The 20,087-nt window shown below is 44.0% G+C and overlaps 1 protein-coding gene across 1 annotated transcript in view; it reads right to left on the bottom strand.

Moving 5' to 3' along the window:
• Window positions 1-20,087, bottom strand: part of CDS2 (CDP-diacylglycerol synthase 2) — a 316,181-nt gene that overhangs the window by 97,458 nt on the left and 198,636 nt on the right. The window contains exons 4-5 of the mRNA XM_069618879.1: window positions 14,012-14,109; window positions 12,160-12,299 (exon numbers count right to left, since the gene is read on the bottom strand). Coding sequence (XP_069474980.1) covers window positions 12,160-12,299; window positions 14,012-14,109 — 238 coding nt within the window. The remainder of the gene's footprint in view (window positions 1-12,159; window positions 12,300-14,011; window positions 14,110-20,087) is intronic.

Here is a 20,087-nt window from a genome sequence, read left to right as displayed (position 1 = left end):
AACCTCCCAAGGGGAAAGAAAAACAAATGGAGCAAAACCAAAACCAACTAAATGTGTATGGGTGGCAAGCATAACATCTATCGAGTCCCCACCACCGTTCAGAATAAAAAGGTTTGGGCCCAATTAGACAGTGGGAGCAAAGTGTGTGACATGAGACCAGAGCTTATTCCCGGGAAGTGGGAGAAAATAAAAAGGGAAGAAGTTCACTGTGTCCATGACCACACTGAAAATCACCACTTCATTAAAATCACTATTACAATCTAGGGGAGAAAAAAAAAAAGCTAACAGCGGCTGTGATTCCAAGACTACCAGCCCAATTGGTAATAGGTAGTACATTACCACACTTTAGTCAATGGGTGTCACAAATAGTAAAAATAGAGATGAGGATAGGGATGCAGGAGGGGAGTGTTACAACGCCAACCAAACCATCTCCCATGGAAACACCAGAGGCCCCGTCATTCACTTTAGACGGGGATGCGACCATCAGAAGAGGAGGGGTATGTGACAAATCCCAACAGTGTCACTGCTTCCCTGGGGGGAAGCCCCTTTCCATCAGGCCAGGGAGGTGAGGCTGCTACCCGTGGAGGTGGTACTCAGGAGGAGGATCTCAGGGGACAGAAAACCCCCATGGGACCCATGACTACATCCAGGAATAACGGAGCATGTCGACCCCACCACCACCTTACAAACACCTCCACACTCCCCATCCTTGTTACCTTCTTCCACCTTAACCCACTCTCCAATGTATCTCTGTACTAATAGTACTGTGATGAGGAACAGCAGGACTGACTTTATTGAATCTCTATTGCAACCTACTGTGACGAGGAGGAGGTGCAGAGTCATGATAAACCTCGACAGAACTGGATTGAACATTCCATCTCTCCAATCGGGAAAATTGGAAGAAGCACTAACAAGATGGTCAGTCCCATCCCGGAGGCACCGCGAGCGGAAGATTTTTCTGCATCCAAAGAAGCAGAGCCTACAGCTGCTGACCAGGTCTTGACGGGTTAGCAACAGCATCCCTACCTACTACCGAGAATATCGAAGAGCCATGGTCGGGAGAGGCTGAGGATCCTGGTGTGGAAGAGCACCACGGAAAATGGTTGGGGAGGCAGATGCCGCCCGGCTCCCAGGAAGTGCTGGAAAGCTAGGTACAGCAATGCGCCGACAGGAAGCAGCATCGAAGAACTGTTGAAAGACGCAGAATAACCTGAGACTGAGGGGAGCAACTGGGAGCCCATACAGAAGGTACAAGGGCTGCCCTTGGACTTCTAGGTGGCACAAGAAAGCTTTGTGAAGGGGCCTGGGACCCACAAGAGCGAGAAAACCATTGGGGTCTACGACCCATACCAGAAAGAGAGAGAACCAAAAGGGTCTGGGGCTCAAGTCAAAGGGTCTTGGTCACAAACAAGAGAAGCCAAACCAAAGGGGTCTGGGAATAGAGAAAGAATCGTAGAGGGGTCTGGGACCCACACATAGAAGAACGTTTTGAAGGAGTCTGGGACACAAGGCGGTACCTAGAAGGAGAGTACACCAGGACTGCCTATTTGAACTGCCGAGAGACGCCTAAGCCTGAGGAAAGGCAGGGGAAGGGAGACATTCCCCCAACCACATTGAATTGCCCATAGAAGACTGGGAAAGGCCAGGTGAAGGGAGACATTCCCCCCAACCAGATTTAACTGCAGAGAGAAGCCTGAGAAAGGCCAGGGGACGGGGGACATTCCCCTTTCTTCACTGAACTTCCAAATACAGCCTACGAAAGAACAAGTGAGGGAAGACCCCATCTGGTAAACAGAATTGTAGCTGTCCAGAAAAAGGGAGTAATTCTTCTGGAACAACAGGACAGTAGGCAACATTAATTTGCTTTTCAAGTGTAAGGGATAGAAGTAGGATTTTGACATTGGACGGTGGGCTCTTACTTTCGTACATTCTGACATTTTCCTTAGTATTTAGTTGAGGCATGGAAACCCCTCCTACAATTAGGGCGAGAGGGTAATTTTTCTCATTTTTTCACTTGAATAAAGGTCTTTAACCAAATTCATGCCACCTGTAAATCAATCTCCTCCTTCCACACCCTTTCAGTAGGGTATTGAGTTCTGTTTATTAGAGTCCATACAATCAGTTTGGATAGGAATGTTTCTAGGCCTCCATTCAGAGCTATTGTTATGCTCCAAGTATCAGGGAACACAACACAGCAATCCTTGATAGTGTGGAAAAAGCACAATAAAACAATGTACAAATTACTTGATGGGATCCATGGCTCTTCCACTGAGAAAAAAAAACTAAAAAAGTGCAGTCTTCAATAGAATTGTAGTATTTTGCAGATTTGTTCATTCAAAATGATGAGCAATTCTTCAGAGAAAAGTGTCAATTATTCCTTAACTGACACCTGTGTCTAACCAGATGTGCTTTGAGACTCCCATGCTCCCTCATCATGGACTAATGGGGACTGTAGTCCAAAACATCTCGACAGACAAAGGTTGCAGAGAACCCCTTAACATGTATGTAGAGTTATTTTACATTATCACATGGAAACCCTTATTGGCCTCCTCTCAGCCAATCAGAATGTTCAGAGTCTGGTCAATAACTACTGGTATTGACTGCATTCTGAATATTCTGTGTACAAAAGCAAACAGCAAACAGGGAAACAAAAAAGTAATTTCCAGGTAAGACGCTTCCTTTCTAGGAGGATTTTTGTTTTGCTGCAACAACCTGTTAAACAGAACAAAGAGAAAGCTAAAGCATGGGAAAATGCTTTCACTTTTATAAAGAAATCGTTTACTTTTACATGGCACCCTAATGCACGCTTATTTCAAACCTGACAGATGTTTCTAATTTAAATGCTTAACTTATTAGGAGAACCCTATTTGAACACTACAACAAGAAAATACGCGTGTTTGTCATTTGCTTTACTCATTAAGTAAAGTGAAGTTTTTACTTCACGAAAACTCCAAAACATGTAATGCTATGTATGACCCCCAAGGCTATGTTTGCAAAATACCAGAAAAATTATATTTAAAAAGTGCAACAATTTAGTGATAGATACATTGCAGAATTACTTAACAATAAGTGTTCCAAATGCTTTAACACATGCCGAGTTCTGAATTTCAGCACACACTGTGGTGAAAAACCTACTGGAACATTTTCAGCATCATTTTTTTGAAACTTCAAAAAACATAAACGGCCACTTATAGGGGAACACAATCTTTAAGCAGCTGATGCACCAGAGAATGTCCATTTTAGTTTAGTACTCAAAAGCATGTGGCAAGCAAAAAAACAGAACCCACGAACCATTAACCCAATGGTAGAAAATAGTGCCTGCTCTAATGACAACAAAGCACTGCAGCCTTCTCAATTACAGAAAAAAATGCAGTAGAGAGAACACGTAAAAACTGCACAAGCCTGAGAAATAGGGTGGGGCTGCCATACTGCTGGTTGATCTAAACTTGCAGGGATAGGTTACACTCCACAAGAACTACGGAATTTGTAGTTGTTAAGTCATCCATAGGCCCAAAGCAGATGCATCACTATAAACAAAAAAAACGAGAACCAAGAGGATAGGTCCACCCACTTACAGAGGTCCACCCCTTCTTTACCCTCTAGCTATTGTGGGGTTAATCCTATTTTCTCCTCCCAATGTAGATGGATGTTAATCAGTGGCAGAACACAGGCGAGGGGGAAGGAGGAAGCGGGTTGGATTACTGAAGGGGCAGGAGGACAAAAAAAATAAATGAGATACTTATCTTAACATTCCATCATCCCGCCCCACCACACCCCAGATGCTACTCATGGAAAGATTCCCAAGCATGAGCTAAAAAGGGGGGACATCAAGAGATGCTTGCAGCAGCAAACAATTCTGACAAAAATTGTCCATAGAATAGTCTGATCAAACTGCATATCTGCCTGGTAACTAGTGTTTAACGCACAGGTCTGCAACATTTGGCTCGCCAAATGTTTTGGACTACAACTCCCATTAGCCATAGCCAACAGTTAGTGGTGAAGGATTATGGGAGGGTTAGTCCACAACATCGGGAGACCCGCAGGTTTCAGGCCCCTGGTACTAACCTATCATTCTTGCAGAAACCATTGGGAGGTCACCCACACGGCAGCCTTGCATTTAGGAGCAACATGGGCATGGCTCGGATAAGTTCCAGACATTGCCTTTGCTCTTAATGAGCTGGCATGAATATCTTAAAGGGGTGAAAAGTTCTGAATAGAAGCACTCTGAATAATGCATCTACTAATGCAACAAACTGTGGGAACGTTCAAATCCTCTTTTCTGGAAGTTGTGCCTCCAAATATCAGAAAGTAGAAAGGCCCTGCTCAGAACTAACAATGGGCGCAAGGATTGTCCATAGGCTTTTGTAATGCGAGAGGATTCTCCCACTTAGCAAGAGATAAAGAAATTACAACAGAACTGGATATTCTCTGCCTACATGAGACTTGGCTGCCAGTGGCACCTGTCTATGATGGCTACAGTTCTTATATCAACCCAGCCTCAGTAGGTCAGATAGGTAGACCCTCAACAGGCCTGCTAAAATTGGTCAAAAATGGTAGACATCTTTGTGTTCTTGACTCCAAATGCCCAAATAGATTTGTGCAGGCTATTGGTTTGTGAATGGGAGGGCTGCCTCCACGTACCTCTGTTTGCTCGCTCCTCATCAATAGCTATTGGAACGCGAAGGAAATCGATTCATCTAGGCTCCTTCCTTTTGTCAATACCCTCATTGACGATTTTCGCACTAAGACTTTAATTGATGGTATTTGTGTGGGTGGTGATTTAAACCTGCCTAGTCTGGTCCGGGCAGGATCTATCCTGGAAAAAGCAGTGGGAGCTAGAGGAACCACTAACAAGAGGGTGGCAGATTGGTTGGACCTAATGGTCAAGGGCTTTGATGAAGGTGGCAACCATCCGGCAACCACATGCTCATACAGCATTTGTTCCTCTACATTGGACTATGTATTTGTTTGCCCTCACCTTAGCAAGTGAGTCATCTCTGAGAATACACCAGAAAAAACATAGCGACCATTCCATCATAAACTTGTCACTACAACAGATCGGGGAACCCTCGTAAAAAGAGCTCTGGAACTTTCTTCTAGAGGTTTCTAATGGAGCAAACAGGTTGAGACTACGGATAGGTGATGCTAGAGAGGGTGTGCACCACGTACATCTCCTGCATGAATTTAGAGTATTGACCAAACCCACAAAAAAATAGGGGAAGAGATCATCTGCATACCTATGATGTCGCAATAGCCGGAGAGAAGAACTTCCTGAGAAAAGATCTAAGAGCACTGAAACAAAGGAAAGGGGATGCAGCTAGTGGACTAATAGCCAGGAGAAAACTATAATACAGAAATTGGGCAGCAGCCCATAAAGCCAAGCTACTGCAGGCAGATTCTGAGCCAATCCTTAACACAATAATGAAATAATAATGGGAAATAGGAATAGGCTGCTGATGGTGTCTGAGGGGAAATGGCTGGGCTACTACGGGAACACCTTTGATAGAAGTGAAGGAGTGCCTTTGGCCACACACAAACAGGAGGGGGGGGTCTCTCCATTTTGATGAGGGTGACTTGCTAACGCTTCTCAAGAAGGCTAGTAGGTCTAGGGCCTCTGGCCTGGACGGCCTTACCAATATGATCCTAAAGGAAGCCCCGGAAGAATAGGCAACCCTTATATAGCCCCATTTCAACAAAACTGAAGTCCGAGACCATTCCAGACTCATGGAAATCTGCAGTGATTGCCCGATTTATAAGAGAGGTGATAGTGCGGATCCCAAAAACTATGGACCCATTGCACTTTTGGATGTGACGAGACAAATCTTTGGGTGGATTTTGCTATCCCATCTACAGAAATCGATAGCATCAACAGGTAGAGCGGATCCTAGGCAGATGGGCTTTACTAAGGGTGTGGGGACCGATCTAAATCTGTTTCTTTTGAATATCCTTAAGGGTATACATTTGGAAAGGGGGTGCAGAATATATATGGCCTTTATTAACGTCAAAAAGGCGTTTGATAGCATTGACAGGGAGAAGCTATGGACGAAATGGAGGAATGGAGCTGCCCTGTAAGGCTGCTATCTGCTATTAGATATCAGGATACCAATATTAAAATAAGGCTCAATGCCCAAGGTCTTCTATCGAGCCTCATTCCCATGGTAAGAGGGTTGAAACAAGCCTTCTCGCCCGACCCTTTTCAACCTGTTCCTGTCAAATCTACCCATCGTATTAGACAGGGTGACTATCGCCCCGGCCCCCAAATTAGCCACGCGCGAGATCGGTAGACTGCTCTTTGCTGACGATCTGGTCCTTATAGATCAGACCACTATAGGACTAAAGCTATCATTAAGTGTGCTGCAGGAATACATGAGGAAGAATGGACTAGAAGTCAATCCTGCAAAAACCAAGATCCCAACCTTTGGTAGTAGAAATAAGAGGGGCACATCGGGGTGCAAATGGTTTCTAGAAGATGCCCCGTTAATGGAATTCCATTCAGTGACCTACCTGGGTGCTTTAGTCAATAGCAAGCAAGATGATGGCCGTAAGTGCTTGTCCCTAAAGAAGAAGAACACCATGATGACGTCGCAAGCAATATTACTCCACAGGAAATTCAGCAAATTTTCCCTAGAGCTGCTGGTTACATTCTATGAGGCTAAGGTTGTTCTGTGTTTGATTTTTGGAGCACAAGGTTTCCTCCTTACATTCTACAAGGTTTGGACATCTCTGGAAGGGACATTCTGGAGGAAGCTCCTTAAGATGCCAAACCTTGTAACTACTTCTATAATAAGGTACGAACTTGGTCTCGTTTCGCTTTATGCGAAAACTGCCTGGAATGCAATCTCACTGTTTCGGAATTGCTTTTAATGCCGTCAGCCCTCCCTTTTGAAACACTCGAACAACTAACAGGTGGAATGGAGCCTAGCATATTGACTCAATGGAAGAATAATTGTCAAGCCTTATTGGTGTCGCTGGGTTCAAGCACCAAACTCCTATTTGCTAACCCAGGCAAAGTCAAAAGGAAAATCTTAGACCAAGAATGGATAAGCACTCTTGAGGACCGAAGCTCTCTTAGGTGGCAACAGGGACTGTGAAAAGAACCAAAGGCTTTTGGTAAAAGACCCCGCAACCTAAAGCTTTTCCCATCTCCGTGGTATAGAGCTCAGTTCATGACACTGAGATTCAATCTGTTCCCCACCAACGAGGTCCTGAAGAGATATGGCAAATCCAAAACCGAGAGGTGCAGATTTTGTAATCAGGATGACCAGGTAGAAAAACTGTGGCACATCTTAGTGGGGTCTAGGGGGTTGACAGAGTGCAGAAGCAAGTTTTTGGGCGAATGCCTAATTTCAAGACACTGAAGAGACAGATCTCTTTTGGGCACATCTTTTGGGTGGGGAAGACTGACTTAATTTTCACTTCAATACCGTTTTTGAAAGAAGTTCTTCATGTGTGTAAAGGCTTGGACTAAATGCAAAATGGTTGCGTGAATGGGCTTGTATTGTATTACTAATGGTCTCTTGAGGAGATGAGTTTGTAAGAAACTATGTAATCAAATAAAAAAATATATATATAATAACACAACTTTGCAGATTTTCTGAAAACACTTCTCTGTCCAAATAAAAAGGGATGGGACCTCACATCTAAATTGTTGAATACCCTCTTTGTTTCAGAGTTTCCTGGAAACGTTCCTTGTGGAATGTCATGATCAGAAACAGTCTTAGATAAAAGTTGAATGACGCAAAACCACTTTGTTCTATCTGAAAAATATACAGTCCGTCTGCAGATAGTGCTTACAAGTCCCTAATCCTTCCAGCTGAAGCAGTGGCAAACAAAATCACTGTTTAATGGTTACTTAAGTAATGTCTAGAGCGGCCTTAGGTGCACAAGCCTTGTGGGCAAGGGCACTAAGCACCACATTTAAGAGCCAAACTGAATGGGACTTTCTTAAAGGAGGGAGCAAACTTACCAACCCTTTGCAATTTCTTCTCACCGCACCTGGGTCTACCAGGGACAGCTAGACTTATGTACTATCCCTTGTCACAGTTTCGACTTGCCACTATAATCCTTCCGAGTACTGTATATGATTTTATAGAAGTGGAGTGTGTGATATTACTATGTGTCTAATTGTTGAGGGTTCACTGTCTTGTGCAAGACCACACATCCTACATCTCTAGGTCCCCAACCCAGGCGCCACACCGGTACTCTGAAGAAGTTGATGTTAAAGAGAACTTGCAGTCAGTCCAGTGGAGAGGGAACGTCCTGAAGATAATTTGGTTTCTGTGACCGCCATGTTAGAATTGGTTTCAAGCAGAGAAAGGCAGAATGGGAATACCAGGAGATTGAGACTGATGCTTATGGTCTCAATGATACTGTTGGAGAGGCCCCACGTGAAGTCTGGCTATATACACTATCACAGTGCATGATGATACGTGGAGGACCAGAACTCTCTGAAACTGTCGTGCCGGAATGAAAATACTGCCTAGAAATTGGCAGACTACTTGATTTTCACTGTGGGCGAATTCCCTGGAGGAAACACACTGCCCTAACTGAAGTATAGGACTGCACCCATAAACTGCACATTCTGTGGAGTCAGTGATGATTTCCTTAATTGGAACAAAGCACCCACATTAAATAGAGTATTTTAGTACCACTTTTATAAGCCTCGCCATTGATTCTTGTGACGTTTGTCAAACCCACCATTCATCCAATTAGGGGTGGATGTGAATCCCTGCTTTCATTTGATGCACAACTGACAACCTAGGCTCAGCCTTGAACTTGAGCTGTACAGTGTGAAGGCATCAGAAAGTAGACACAGACAACTGAGTAAAGTTTGGACTACAAACTTTTATTAACATCATAATAAGGTGGGGAAAAGGCCAATCTTACCCTATGCCAAGGTGGGATTTCCCTACCTAACAAACTAATGGTAGTCTGTGTCAGAATGTCCAAAGTAAATATCTGTCTTTGTCCAAACCCTACACTTGCCCTCACATCTTCTTGTTCAAAACGTGTAGGGTTGCCAGCGTCAAAACTTCCAGCTCTTGGTTGGAAAAGGTTCTCCCTTCCCCAGAATTGAAGGCAGCTCCCTTTCAAACAAAAAAGCAGTTCCCTTCCCCAAGCGTTTAAGTCTGTCAATGTTTTAAAGCAACACAATTCCTCAGGATACTTCCTAGCTTGTCAGGCTTCTGTGTCTTTCACCAATCTCACAAAGTTCAGTTAATTATGTTTAAATTACACAAGCTTTTCTTGACATTCAATCACAAATTTATAGATGAGTTAAATGGCTTTTCTTTAGTTGGGTGTACTCAGTCTAGGCGCAGTTGTCGGACCACATAGTCCACCCATTATAGGTCACGCAACCAACACATCTTATGTGCTTCTTTTGCACAGTTACACTACCACTGCTTCAGCTTAACAGTGGTATTGGACTTATACTTGTTAGATTATCAAATCTTCTCACAGCTTTGCCACTGCTTCACCTTTCAACTTAAACGGTTCCTCTTTTCCTTATGGCTCTTGCCAATGCTCGATTTCCCAGGTTTATACAATTCAATGTTCCTTATATTCTGTATGGCCCTTGCCAATGCCTGTTTTCTTCAGTTTATACAATTCATAGTTCCTTATATTCTTATAGCACTTGGCAATGCTTGTTTTCTTCAACGCGTTCAATCCAAGTTGCATTCAATTATTGTTACTTTCTTTTTGGTATGCAAAACTTCAAATCAGTCACATCAAATAAAGCAACCTCAAATTCCCAGTTTACTCTCCTGCTGGGAATTTGCACCCTATTCACATGCTTATTCAGACTTTCAAAAGGTAGCTGCTTTTCTGGGCTTTCTTTGACCTTGTCAGTTTCATTACATTTCAGTAATCACAAAATTTCACATTAATTTCCTTCAGCCTTAAGGTTATTGTAGTCATCAATCATCTGTATTTTAAGTTGGACCGGCATTCCGATTGCCTACACTGTCCTTCGCTCACTCGCGAGTGCTCCGACCTGCGTAAACCATGCGGTTCATAACGCAGCATCCCGGAGTCATTCAGCTAGCTTTAACTCACATCATTTACTGTTTGTAAATACAGTAACAACGACCAATTAGGAAAACTCAAACATCATAGACCTCACAGAGTAATAAAGTAAGAGTATAAACCGAATCAATTCGTACCCTCTTTGTATGGGGCAGCGACTGCCGCCACAATGCCCAGAGGGAAGCTATCCTCCATTAAGCATAATGCCTTGCTGGATCAGAAAACTCAGCATTAAGATTTCCTGAAACTGACTGAACCCTGGACCGCCCTTACAGATCAAAACAAACAACCCCAACAAAAGTACTGCCATCTGTTCACTGCCTCCTCTCCACCCTGTCAAGCAAACCATCACATAAGTTTACAGGAACATCAACAGCCTCTTGCTCTGCCAAATTCTCATAGTCTGCCTCCTTGCATCTGCCTACTTAATGATTTGGGGTCATCAAGATTTCCAAAAACTGTGTTGAGGCAAAGAGTACAGATGCGCTTAGCTCCCGATCAACAAAGACCTTTTGGTTTTAAATTCTCTGCTTCTGCGGTTAGACTCCTCTCAGGCTTTGGGGAAAATGAAGGCTGTCTTTTCACAATGCCGCCTTCCATTCTTATCCTTCACCTTCTCTAAGACCTCCTGCCTCTCTGCTCCACACCCCAAGTGGATTATAGTTTGGCCAACATCTCCTAATTTACTAAGTATCTCTTGGCTAAATGTCAGGAATTAGCACTTAATACTGGGCTCTGACTTGTCATTCATGAAGCCCACATGATCCCACATGTAAAGCCGTTCAAGACTGATCCCACTGCACCGCTTGAGAACTCACCAACCATATTATCAAAGCCCTCTGGTGGTTCTCATTTCATTCAATCTGTGTTACCCTCATGCCTACTTCCATGATGGCAACCTAGTTCAATAGCTTCAAGACGTCACGTTCAGTTTGTCCAGCTTAGTCTCTGTCTTCAAGGTCACTCTTTCAATTTTGCAAACATCTCCACAATGGCATGACTCAGAGAAGGAATGCAAGGAATCAGCACTAGGTGAGACCCGCTTTTGCAATCCACCGCTCAGGGTGCAGAAGTCTGTTTTCTTGCAATCTCTGTGTGTTTGCTTGTGTGCAATATTACAGTCGCCATACCTGGGGCAGGGGTGCAGATGGGATGGGTGCCCCTGTACTTTAGCACAGGATGGGCCAGGTGAAGTGATTGCCAGATAGACTTATGTGGGTTGTGAATTCTACTTCAGGCCTCTCTCCACTTTCGAAGTGTATGAGTGTGGGAAGGTAGTTGGGGCAAAAAGGTCTTCCTATCTCTCCACCACCTTTGAGGTTTCTGCAGTCTCAATGGATGCTTCTCTACCTTGGTGGATCAACAACTCACCATCTAGCTTGAAGCTCGATTCCCTTTGCCTACCTCCAATATGTCACCACTAAGGCTATACAGTACACAGCCCCAGTTCTGCTGGTTTATTCTGAAGCCAAAATCCCCATCTAGGCCGCATGGGATTCCAAGTGTCCCCACACCGATCTTCCATGACGGAAGCTTTGGTGACTGATGCCACAGCTTCCATGGAGCAGCTCTAGCTGATGTGGTGCAGGGATTCTGCAGCTGAATACAGAGCTGCATGGTAGCAGGAGGTGGGGGCAGGACTGGCGAGCTACCTGGAGGCATTCCATGGCAACTCTTATTAGTTAAACCTTCAGATACCTCACCTTGAACAAAGGTTTGTGGGAAATTACTCTGGGGGGTCCACTCTTAAAAGTTCATAATTTCTCAATAAAAAATAAATAAATAAAAGAAGTAATAAAGAGTACTCCGTTTCTTGCAAATGTGTACAGACTTATTGATTAATTGGGCAGAATTCCATATGAAAGGATGTGCACAATTCATTAAAAAAGTGTACAGTTTTCGGAAAGAATGTTAACAATTGGCTCATTCAAAGTCTTCGGAAAGCATAAGTGAAGAGTAGCAGAAGTCACAAAAACAGCCAGAGCATTACGAGCTCAGTTATAAACTCTGCACAGAAGGCATCAACTAAATGTTGCACGCTTCATTGATGACAGGCAGACATGCATAATGAAAAATGTGAAACATGCACAATTTTCAAAGTTGTACACAAAGGATGGGGCAAGGCTTTACCCAACAGGTAGAGTGCGAAGGAGATGAATCGATGGTATTTGCTGAGGATCCTCAGGGGCTCCTCCCGCTGCACCAGGGTGAAGAAATAGTCTGTCACCGTCTCCCCATAGAAGAAGTAATTTACACACAGAAGAAAGTACCTGGCATAGAAAGGAAGAGATTAGAACCCATCTCTGGAGATCAGTCAGAAGTGCCACCCACCGATATCGGGTCTTGGGCTTTATTCCACCCAGTGGCCCAGAAGATAATTTCTCTATGATAGGACTGTTCCCACTTCCTCATCACAGGCCAGCCTTTTAAGGCTTTTGATGTTAAGCCACTGGCAAATCTGTTTCAAGGCACGTGACAATTACATTTTATTCCCATCTGGTTGGTAGTCTTTTCACAGTCCCCAGAAGTAAGAGGCCCAATATACACACAAAACAGAATCAACACAAGTTGAACGTCTCAAAATCTAAACTGGAGTGAGGCCATCCCATCCCATCCTCTAACTTGTCTCGTGCACATACCATAGCTTCCACTGACCCACAATTTTGTTTACAGATCACCTTCAATTTAGGTTGTCACAATGTGCTACCATCACCAAAGACTTAAAAAGGATGGACGTAGAAAGTAAGCAAAACGGATGCTGGCAACCTCTTCTTATTCTCCTTAAAATGTGCTTGATGTGCATTCCGACAAAACCTGATGCGCTCCCCACAGAGTACATGTTTTAGAATACACTCTTCTGGGTTTGTCTCAGCAGTATATTTCACAGTGCAGTCTGTATGGTCAGAGCTCTTCGGTTATAAGGTACCTACATACACTAGTGCTTGTAAGAACAAGTTAGTCTTGTTTTCGGTTTGTTAGAGTTGCTCCTCAAAGACCCAAGCTATCATGTGACAGATCTAGGGAACTTAAATGAGTTTCTCAAAAAAAAACCTTCCAAATGGAGACACTGATGTTTTTTCAATTATTTATACAGATGCTAAGTCTAAAAGCGCTGGCTCCATGTTCACAGGGAGATGGCAGAACATTCTACTGGACTTCTTCTACAAAGTTACCAGGGAAATAGATCAACAGGTCTGATCTGCATCAATTTCAGATGAGGCTCCCATGCTTCAGATGAAATGAAAGTAGTTTAACATTGTGCCATGGTCACAGGGAGTGCAAGGGGAATATCGAGGCGCACATGCAGTGGTAGAACAGGAAGGTCTATTTTAGCTCTGTACATTCCTGGGGAGGCACCATGTATATGCAACGTGTCCAGCTCTGGAAGCCTCATCTTCAGAAGGACACAAATAAATCGGAGCAGACCATGTTGTGAAAGATTCAAAACAACACACTGTACGAGGACAGGCTTAACACTTTGAGCATGGATACAATGGAGGATACATAGTTATGGACCTTGATCTTCCAAAAGGAATGCACAACAGGCTGCAATTGTTGGTGGCAGGCTTCTCCTTAAACTAGAGTACCCTGCATAATTTACAGAAGACGCTTTGAAGAAAGCCTTTGACATGCGCGCGTCAACTGCTCAGCCAGGTTACAAAAGTATGCATTAGATTACATTTGCTCAATGTGTGAGGAAGAAAGGGGTGAGTAAAGCAATAATATGGAATAGTAAACCTGGAGACCACATAAGATCTGAGATAAAAGCTCATGCAAGGAAAGGGCAACATGGAAAAGCCTGGTGACCCTCATTTGCATCAACGTGTAGGTTTCTGTTATTTAGGCTGAAAACCTTTGTTTTTTTGCACACCGTCCTGAAAAACGAAATTTACCCAGTAAAAGAGATATTGGCTATTGCTAATCAGTGGACTTGTTGCCCCCAACCCCTACCACAGAGAAGGGCAGCATTGGCAGTACTCACCAGCTGAGAGTCCGGAACCAGGGCAGGTCGTACGAGTGATACACGTTGTAGCCAATCATGATGATCTCCTGGAAACACTTGATTTGTACACACATCACCTGCAAGCAAATGTAAGGGGTGCAGCATTAATCTGTGCCGTGCTGAGACCTGGGTTTAAGGGATTGTACCAGGAGGTCTACTCACAAAAGCTATTGGGGCAGTGTAAAGCTGTAGGTGGAACAAAGTCCATTGTGCTTTCAGTTGGCAGTATCAGGGCCACATTAGAAGAATATTAGATAATTACACAAAATGTCTTCCGGATCCCCAACAAAACAATCAGAACAATCCAGTCATGAGCCCTTACTATCCTTTCTAACTAATAAATAAATAAATAAATAAATAACAGAAGGCCTACCAATGCCATACCCCTCCTAGAACCCATCCAACATGGACTGAAAACACTTGTGATGCCTGCAAGTACCACACATGAAGGGCAGATATTTAACACACATTATGATCATACTGAAGTTCAGGGAACATTTTCCCTCACAACATATCAAACCCTGTGTGCCCAATTTACTAAAGAGATGGACAAGAATTAGAGCAGTGGAAGACCAGAAGTGCACAGAGCAAGTTGGTTTTTGTTCTCTTTTCAACCAATGAACAAGGACAAAGGCTCCTTCGTCAGACATATGTAAGGTATATATCTGAGGGGTACTCAAAGGATTTTGTGTATCTCTGATAATAGAGCCTCGGACCTGGTCCAGCACTGTTTATTCTCGATGGGGTCTCCTTTTTGGTTGCCAAGAGGAACACAACTGACTGGTTCTATGAGGAGATCTTGCTCTGCCACACACTTGGGGAGGGTGTGGGACAGTAAACACTCCACATTCCTTACTGCTAGAAACCATTGTGTTTCTCACAGCACTATAGGACCCCCCAGTGGGCAGAGACTCAATGTGTAAATACAGGCAAGAAACAGGAGCATATTTAATTTCCAAGACAAAGACAGAGCTAGAGAACCTCATTTCAGAGCCAGGGATCAAAAAGCAAGAGGACCAGCCACACACCACTCATAGGGAGGAGTCCCTAGAAACAAGAGCCTGCAAAACTGTCATACCTATCGAGAGATGTTAGATGAGGGAAATCCTATCATGGATTGCTAACACTTCCTCTAACGAAGCAAGAATACACAATACATTGCCAGCTTAGTCACAAGAGTTGGATGGGGATCAGATCTTCAACCGGGCACCAAGGGAGCCAGAGCAACCAAGCTAAACAATACCTCCTCCTCGAATCCAGGTTCCTCAACTCCCAGAGAGGGTCAGGAGCCTCAACTGAAAGTCCAAGAAGGCCCACGGGATCTTTGAAATCCTTCATACAAGTTTGATTAAGTTGGATGCCTCCATCATGCTCCAGCATACAGTCCAGTCGATGGCAAAGAAGTAAAAGGAGGAGACACTGACAGCTCTACGAATGGCAAAAATAACAAGTGAACTGAACAAAAAAAAGGGATCAAGACCAGTCGCAGACCCAGATGTGTGAAGCCTGAATGACCTCCTGCACGATCATCAAAAAAGGTGGAATGCATCGACGGCCTCACATTCATAGCCTCCTCTATCGAGTCTAGCCTTCACAACAAAAACATGGAAGTTCATGATTAAAGGAAAACACAAGGAGGTCCACATTGAAAGGGTCCTACGTTGTCTGAACCAACTGGAAAACCAGAACACCCAGCTTGTTTTAGGTGAATTCATTTCCGAATCTCTACACACATACACCCTCCCAGAATGCACATGGCCTGGAAGATGAGCCTCGAACACCCAGGCAGAAATGTCACAAATACATCTGCCAAAACAATGATACAAGTTCTTCAGAGAGCTGAACTAGTGGTGGGCTAAGAGATTGAACATCCACCAAGAGTCATGGCCATCCACCCAGCGCCATGTCCATCCACCCAGAGCCATGTCCAAGGTCTGACTGGAAAAGCAGCCCATATAAGATCCTCTTTGCAGTAGGAGGGTATTGTCTGAGGTCGTTTTATGTTCCTTGCCACAGGCAACTGGGGTCCTAGGAATATTTGCCTACTATCTTGAGCTCACACCTACCTTTCATCCTACAAGACAAGGATATTCCAGAGGAAGCAGAGGTAAAATGTTTGGAACCTCTCTGTTGAGAACTAATATAATATCTGGGGAGTACAACTGCTCCCGTCTATGCACTCTATACAAAATAGGGAACTACCAATTTCCGTTTTCAGTGTTTTATTTTTCACTCTCCAAAGGTTCTTTTAGATTAATCACCGTTATTTCACTATTTGTACATTGTTGCATGCACAAAGAACATATATTGGACATTCCCTTCATCTGGTATTTGATCTACATTAAGCAAAAATTGAACATGCATAACTGTTTATCGATCTGCATATGTGACTCCCCAAATAACCACTCAAGACAACACATTACTACCCAGAGAGTCCGTACAAGTCTAGATGACCACATCATAGTATCACTGCCTCCCTTTTTGGGAGGAAGAAGGCAATGCGATCTCATTCTTTCTGCTGAAAGAGGGATCTCTGGGATAGTTAGCAGAGTATCGGCTAAAGCAATAATTAATCATTTGCACCGAAGGAGGAGGCACCAAATCAAGGCACGGTGCCGAATCAATGCACTTCACAGGGGACAATGAAGCCATGTCACCTGATTGGTTACCAGTATAGGCAAAATCTTGAGTCATCTATGACAATAGAAGCATGGGCAGAAACAAGTGAGGTTGATTAAACGCAAAGCATAGGCACGTCACACACACACCCACCTCCCCCCCCCCCCCCACAGCCGTAATGCTGTTGCAAACTCCCTGTTCTCCAATGGTTAAGAAGGTGGGCAAAGCGTTGGCGATCCCACCTTCGACAACAGCCATGAGAGGCAGGATGGGTTGCCATGGCAATCATTAATATGCTAACATGTGCAGATTCCCAAAGGATGCACATAGGCACAAGCAAACGTGACCATACAGCAGAACGCCAGGCATGTAAGCACTCATTTCAGTTAAATAGCTGTACGGCAAGAAGTGTCAGCCAAGCCATGAACAAACCCCACAAGCGGTGCGCCCCACACAAGGTAAAAAATACAGACATTTTGGCCTTTTGGAGACTAAGCTAACCCATTGCACCTCTAATCGCTATATCCATGGGGAGTGATGTTAGATTATCTAGGCTTATGCAGACGAGTTGAAAGCTTGGTGGCCATTTGAAAGGAGTCTCAATTATTCACAGGCTGGATCTGAAGACCATTGGAAAAGTATGGTAGAAGTCACTTGAAGGCCAGATGCTGCCAACTATCCTAGGCCGCCACAGCTTGTGATTTGCTTGAACTGTATCCCCAGAGAAACTTTTCTTGCACGTGTGGGGCGTGACTCTACGAATGACATTTACAAGGCTTTGCATTTATTAGTGAATTTGCTGCTGGACATTCTCCACCCACTTGCCAAAACCCTAGATTTGGTATTAAAGGCTACCCTGCGTGATGTTCCCATCAGGTTGGGGTTTCTTCGAGGCTATGCTTAGCAATTTGCTTGATGAACAATACAAAAGTTATGCTCCTGACTGAGAGGAGGCTGTCTGCGGATGTCCATCGACCCCAAATTGGTAGATCGGCATAAAAGGATGCAGGGACTGATGGAACAGGTTTTCTCTTCAGAAAATACTTATCAAAGGCATGCTGAAATGTGTCATCCTGTTCACTACCTCCAGAGGCAGTTGAACTTTAAAAGGGGTTTGGCAAGGCATGAAAGTGTGCACTTTCTTGTCCATTACAGCTTTGGCAGGTCTTCTCCAAATCCCAGCCTGTCTTTGGGTCCTGGCAGGCAGCCTTTTCCCACATCCAAGTCTGGCATTAGATATTGATTCCGCAATGAAGCAGACATGGTGGAAGAAAACACCACTCTACCCTCTTCCCTCTGCTGTGGACCCATCAAGATGACGTGAGTTTAAGTCTCTGAAGCAGTCCTTAAAGCCTGCACTAATCTAGGTTGCCACGACATCACACCATCAAAGTTAGAGAAGGTCAACATCCCCTGCCAACCTCCATATAATTCCAAAGAGAAGTACAGTGCAAGATTTTCGGATAGCTTAGGATTTTAGGATAGCTTCACCCCTTTTCCATGTTTGATTATCCTTGCTGCAAAATGAGCTCACTATTATTGGAGCGCTTGGGGCAAAAATGATTCCGATAATCCTTTGATCTTTCTTACATCGTTTACAAAAAGAGAAAAAAGCCTTACCAAACACCCTTTTTCCCCTTTGAAATAACACATGTAAAACAATACAGTAGTCTTTTCTTTCTCTTTCTTTCTAAATACTCTTAACAGCAACCAAACAAATACCTAGCAAAGGAAAGGAGGTACTACTAATGGGAGCAATTTACAAAGCCACCAGAAAGATCTGCTAGACTGAGGACAATGCCAGAACAAAGTAAAATATGTTCAAATATACCTGGAGATAGAAGATTAAACTGGCCAAATGATGGCACAATAAAGTCAAACAGCACAGGTTAAGCAGGGAGATATATAACGGAAGGTAAACCGGCCAAATATACCACACTAAAAAAGGCACAGAGGGTTTATGCGAAATGAGATAAACATGTGAAAAGAAACCAGGAAATGACCTACAGGATGGAGGGGAGAGGGGGAGAGCACCAGCATTAAATGAGGATGAAAAGCCAGAGTAGGTGGCAAATAGTGGGTATTTAAATGTTTCCTAAAATTAAAATGTTATTATGTTTGTGCATCATTTTTGGCAGAGAATTCCAGGTACGGGTCGCAAGAGCAGGAAAGGCTCGAACACCAGTCCCAACTTTGTGAAAACTGAGTCACCAGGATAGCGAAATCCATCCAGTATGTTACTCATTGCAGCTGATCTCAGCAGAAGAACAGTCCCATGCTTCTAATGGCTTTGTGACGAATATATCCTGCCTTGACCACAACTCTCGTCTCCTCTGGGAGCGATTCCTAGCATAATGTGTTCGTGCAAGGCTGCACGAGATGCCGGTCTTCGATTACTCCTCCTTCCCGATTCTCCTCACCCTACCTCTCTGACAATGCAACGCCTGCACTTCTTCAAAATGGGGAGTATTCCCCCACATGGAGAGTGATAAAGCTGGTGCTCTTCTGAGGTCAGAGTGCCTGCTGACGCACTGGGTCAATGAATCCTCTTGCTGGGGATTTTCAGACACCTGCCTCATGACAGACCCCTATGTGCATGCCCTTTACAGCCCAGAGCATGTAGTAGTGATGTCACGGGCTCAACCTTGTAGGCAAAATCAGATCACTTCTCCAAGTAAGTGTGCTTCTTAGACACTGTTCAGGTTTTTGCTCGCTTGATCCAAGACCTTCTGGCAATGCGTTTGTGGCAACACCTATACAGAATACACTACATGCTTCTTCAGAGGTCCAAAACATTAGGACCTTCTATGTAATCCCCCATCAACTCGCGTGCTTTATCCGCCCAACTATGTGACAAGGCATTATCAAGAAGCAACAGGCATATGCTGACCCAAGGAGGCATTCATTTATAAATCTCCCTCCCTTCTACAACCCTGCGACTCCCAATCACATCGACAGCCGGTATGCTGCCTGTTATAATTCAGAAAGAACATTTCAAACATACAAGCCCAAAGTAAAACACACGCATGAAAGGATGCAGGATTATCTTCTTACTAAAGTGAAAGCAGGCTGCAGATGTATCCAGCTATCCCGCAACGTCATTGGAATCGTTTTAGGATGGATTAGTAGAGGTTCAACTATTATGATCAAACGTCTTAAAAGATTAAGTGGGTAAGAAGGCAAAACAACAATCATCTGCAAATTCCTGCAAAGACCTCATATGCATGGACAAAAATGTTAGTTGCCTCAAGAAGAACATACATAGAGGCTGGGTGGGTTGCCAGAGCTCAGACGGCTGCAAAAACGTACACACATGCATGTGTGGAGCATCTGCAAGTAGAGAATCACAGACCACATGGCTCTAGAACCAGATGCACATTGACACAGAATTTGTTAGAAATAGGTTCAGTCACAATCCATCCGCCGGTACAAAAAA

The sequence above is a fragment of the Ambystoma mexicanum genome, chromosome 10, assembly GCF_040938575.1.
Source record: "Ambystoma mexicanum isolate Mex_15411 chromosome 10, UKY_AmexF1_1, whole genome shotgun sequence".
Classification (NCBI taxonomy): Eukaryota; Metazoa; Chordata; class Amphibia; order Caudata; family Ambystomatidae; genus Ambystoma; species Ambystoma mexicanum.
This window is presented reverse-complemented; position numbering and strand designations above follow the sequence as displayed.